This window comes from Zea mays, chromosome 8 (genome assembly GCF_902167145.1).
Source record: "Zea mays cultivar B73 chromosome 8, Zm-B73-REFERENCE-NAM-5.0, whole genome shotgun sequence".
Classification (NCBI taxonomy): domain Eukaryota; kingdom Viridiplantae; phylum Streptophyta; class Magnoliopsida; order Poales; family Poaceae; genus Zea; species Zea mays.
Window position 1 is genome coordinate 118776496 of NC_050103.1, and position 3988 is coordinate 118780483.

Below are 3988 nucleotides of genomic sequence, written 5' to 3' on the forward strand. Positions count from 1 at the left end.
TCACTGACTATTTTAGTTTTATACTGAAGTTTTAAACACATGTAATTCTGGCTAAGCTTACATAAAATTTTAATCTTAGCACGAACTTAATCAATATTTACTTATATAATCGGAGAAAGCATATATGCTACTCCCTCTGTCCCAAAATATAGTTCTTTTTGGCCAACTTTTTTCTGTTCATATTCATTCAAATGATAATGAATATATATATATATATATATATATATATATATATATATATATATATATATATATATGCAAACTGCATTCATATATAAACCCATATATTAATTAATGAATATATGATTACTCTAAAACAAATTATATTTGAGGTTGGAGGGAGTATGTTTTTGGAGGAGATATAATGATTTTGGTTGGCCAATTTCAGAACGAAAAAGACCGCAAGAGTTTTGCAGTAATTGATCTCACGTAAAAGAGAGCTCAATTTCTGTATGAATCGGAAATATTACTCGTATAGAGGTCTAGTTGATTATGGCTCTAAGTAGGGCATGTACAATACATATTAATGTAAGGTGTCTTGAGTAAATATTACTCTCATAGTGGTCGGGTGAGTATGGCTCCAAGCAAGATATGCACGATGCGTATTAATGTATCGTGACTGGGTGTAAATGTAAAAAAACGAAGACACCATGTGTTTATGAAGACACACCTCAGACTAGGTTTGCAAAGCCCAATACATAGCTTCACTAGTATAACCCAAGTAAAGAGTCATATCTTAAAGAATTTTTATTAAATAAGACATAAGGTTTAGATTCATCTCATTTGTCTTAGTTGTATCTTCTACTTAAAAGCACACCATCGTGTTAGAGTTGTACATGCCTCCCTCAGGATACCTTGTCTTAAAAATATCTAAGCACAGCACCCCGATAGGCGATAGACCAATAGACCATACCTAACCGGCTAACCATGAAGCAACTGTCCGCCCTTGACCCACGACACGAGTGCAGGGAGGGAGAGAGGAGGAGACGTTGACCGAGTTGCGCGAGCAATCAGCAATAACTAATGGTCAACACCGGAAAGCGGGCGAACAACACCGGGGCAACGCAAAGGCGGCCGCCACAGGTTTCAGCCGCGCGAGGCGATGGACGCATCGTTGGTAGGAACGTTCTAGCGGGCACCGTATAGTGTCCATCGCCATTAAATTCCGTCGACCTCGGCGCGCCTGCTGCTAGCGCGACGCGGCCAGTCACGCACGCAGCCGCCTTCTTCGCCCACGCAGCTCTTGTGTTCCATCTTCCATGGACACCGTACCCAGCCAGCCATCCCATCATCATTTCACACTTGACGCACGCCACGCGGCTGGGTATGCGGCCATAAAATAGGAACCCCCTGTTTGTTGCGAGTTAGGTGATCACCTCGATCTCCCGCGCTTATTTTCCCCGCCACCCTGCTCTGCTCTGCAAGCCTCCCTGCTAAATAATCCTACCGCTCCGCAGCCGCAGGTGCGTGCGTGGTGGTTGACGGCCGCTTACCCGCACCGGCGCCATGCGCGCGCGCGGCTAGGTGGTCGAGGTCAAGCCAAACGCTGCCCACCGCCTCTGCCTCGCATATATCCTCGCGCACGTTCTTTGCTCGTCTCGCACTCGCTTCCTTCGACGGACTCATCGCCGATCACACCAGGCTAGCTAGCCCACCCACAGTCGTAGGGCCAGGACCGATAGGAGGAGCTCGGTTTTTCCGACCAGGACCGCCGCCGCCACACCCGAAGAAGCCGACGATGCAGACGACGACGACGACGTCCTCGGTGGTGGCCGAGCTGGAGGGCGCGCTGCTCCGGAGCGCGGACACGTTCCCGTACTTCATGCTCGTGGCGTTCGAGGCGTCCGGGCTGCCGCGCTTCGCGCTGCTGCTGGCGCTGTGGCCGCTGCTGCGGCTGCTGGAGCTGGCGGGCCGGCGCGGCCTGGCGCTGCGCGCCGCCGCGTTCGTGGCCACCGCGGGCGTGCCGCGCGCCGAGGTGGAGGCAGTGTCGCGCGCCGTGCTGCCCAAGTTCATGGCCGACGACGTCGACCCCGCCGCGTGGGCGGCCTTCGGGAGCTGCGAGGGGACGCGCGTCGTCGTCACGCGGATGCCCCGCGTCATGGTCGACCGCTTCGCCAGGGAGCACCTAGGCGCGCACGCGGTCGTCGGCTGCGACCTCGAGTACAGCCGGCTCAGGCGGTCCACGGGTCTGCTAAGAGGCGCGAGCTATGAGGACGTCGCCACCCGTGTGCGCGCGTTGTTCGCCGGCGACGGCTGCCGGCCGGCACTCGGGATCGGCGGGTCAAAGATGGCGCGCTCATTCTTGACATTCTGCGAGGTACGGGACCTCTCTAGTAGTAGTAGACCTTCTTGCCATCTCCGTCCTCCGGCCTATATATATAAGATAAGCACAGATATGAACAAAGTCCATAATTACAGCACATCACCATAATTACAGATATGATGTTTATATTTGCTAGTATAGTAAAATTTCATCTGATGATTATGCTTACGCGCGCGTTACGTTCATGCATGCAGGAGCAGCTCAGGCAGCCATTCCCAGCGCCCAACGAGACGAACGCCCCGCCGTTCCGGCCGGTCATCTTCCACGACGGGCGCCTCGTGTGCCGGCCCACGCCATTCATGTCCCTCGTCATCCTTCTCTGGCTGCCGCTCGGCGTGCTGGTCGCCTTCGTCCGGATCGCCGTCGGGCTCATGGTCCCCATCTGGACCGTCCCCTACATCGCGCCGGTCTTCGGCGGCGCCGTGATCACCCACGGCCGCGCGCCTCCCCCCGCCAAGCTCGGCGGCGGCTCGCCCTCGGGGGTCCTCTTCGTCTGCACGCACCGCACGCTCATGGACCCCGTGGTGCTGGCCGCCGTGCTCGGCCGGCGCGTGGCGGCCGTGACGTACTCCATCTCCCGCCTCTCGGAGGTCCTCTCCCCGATCCCGACGGTGCGTCTGACGCGCGACCGGGACGCGGACGCGGCGCGCATGCGCGCGGAGCTGGCCCGCGGCGGCGACGTGGCGGTGTGCCCCGAGGGCACCACGTGCCGGGAGCCCTTCCTGCTCCGCTTCTCCAAGCTCTTCGCGGAGCTCAGCGACAGCATCGTGCCCGTGGCGATGAACTACCGCGTGGGGCTGTTCCACCCGACGACGGCGCGCGGGTGGAAGGCCATGGACCCCATCTTCTTCTTCATGAACCCGCGGCCCGTGTACGAGGTGACGTTCCTGAACCAGCTCCCCGCGGAGTCGACGTGCGCGGCGGGGAAGAGCCCCGTGGACGTGGCCAACTACGTGCAGCGGATACTCGCCGCCACGCTCGGGTTCGAGTGCACCACCCTCACCAGGAAGGACAAGTACACGGTGCTCGCGGGAAACGACGGCGTCGTCAACGCCAAGCCGGCCTGCTGGCAGAGCCGCGTGAAGGATGTCCTCGGCTTCCTGCTCCACTAACCACATTACTTGCACGGCTCTGGACTCTGCGCTCAAATACTTCGCTCACCGATTTGATTGAGTTTATACTTTACATTTATTTATACATGTAAGTAAGAATAACCACACGCAAAAGCATGTAGTAGTAACATACAGTAGTGTGATTATTAGCCTTTATTTCTTCACATAATAAGTACTGTATATTGTATTGTTCTTTGTTTTACAAGTGTTTTGGTGAATTTTTACTGGGTGTAATCAAATATATTTTGTAGCCATGACTAAGAAATCTTGGCTGAAGAGCTTGTTGCCGAGTGATGGCTACAGGTAGATCAGGTTTGGTAGGACTTTCAACCCTGTTTTTGTTTATAGCAAAGTCGAAAGCTACAACTTTGCTCCTCCTTTTTGCTGAAAGCTTGAAGCTAGGAAAGCTCACAGAATTACACACCTGCACTGGTTCTACGCCGCCCATCCTAGACTCCGGGGCTGTTGGCGCCGATTCAGGCGCCAATCACCGCGTTGAGAACCGGCGGCGATGCTCTTCGCAAAGGCGCGGACGGTCCGCGACCTGACACAG

At 54.8% G+C, this 3988-nt stretch overlaps 1 protein-coding gene across 2 annotated transcripts; it reads left to right on the forward strand.

Annotated features, from left to right (window-relative positions):
* The first annotated feature begins 1218 nt into the window (after positions 1 to 1218).
* On the forward strand, positions 1219 to 3758 carry LOC100280283 (Glycerol-3-phosphate acyltransferase 5). 2 transcript variants are annotated; one of them, XM_020542084.3, is made up of 2 exons: positions 1219 to 2317; positions 2524 to 3758. In XM_020542084.3, the coding sequence occupies exons 1-2, from the start codon at positions 1739 to 1741 to the stop codon at positions 3433 to 3435; spliced, it is 1491 nt and encodes a 496-aa protein (XP_020397673.1). In that variant the 5' UTR covers positions 1219 to 1738; the 3' UTR covers positions 3436 to 3758. The 2 variants fall into 2 exon arrangements, with proteins under 2 accessions (XP_020397673.1, NP_001146683.1); NM_001153211.1 differs by having other exon boundaries at positions 1693 to 2317; positions 2518 to 3598.
* Positions 3759 to 3988: the final 230 nt, after the last annotated feature.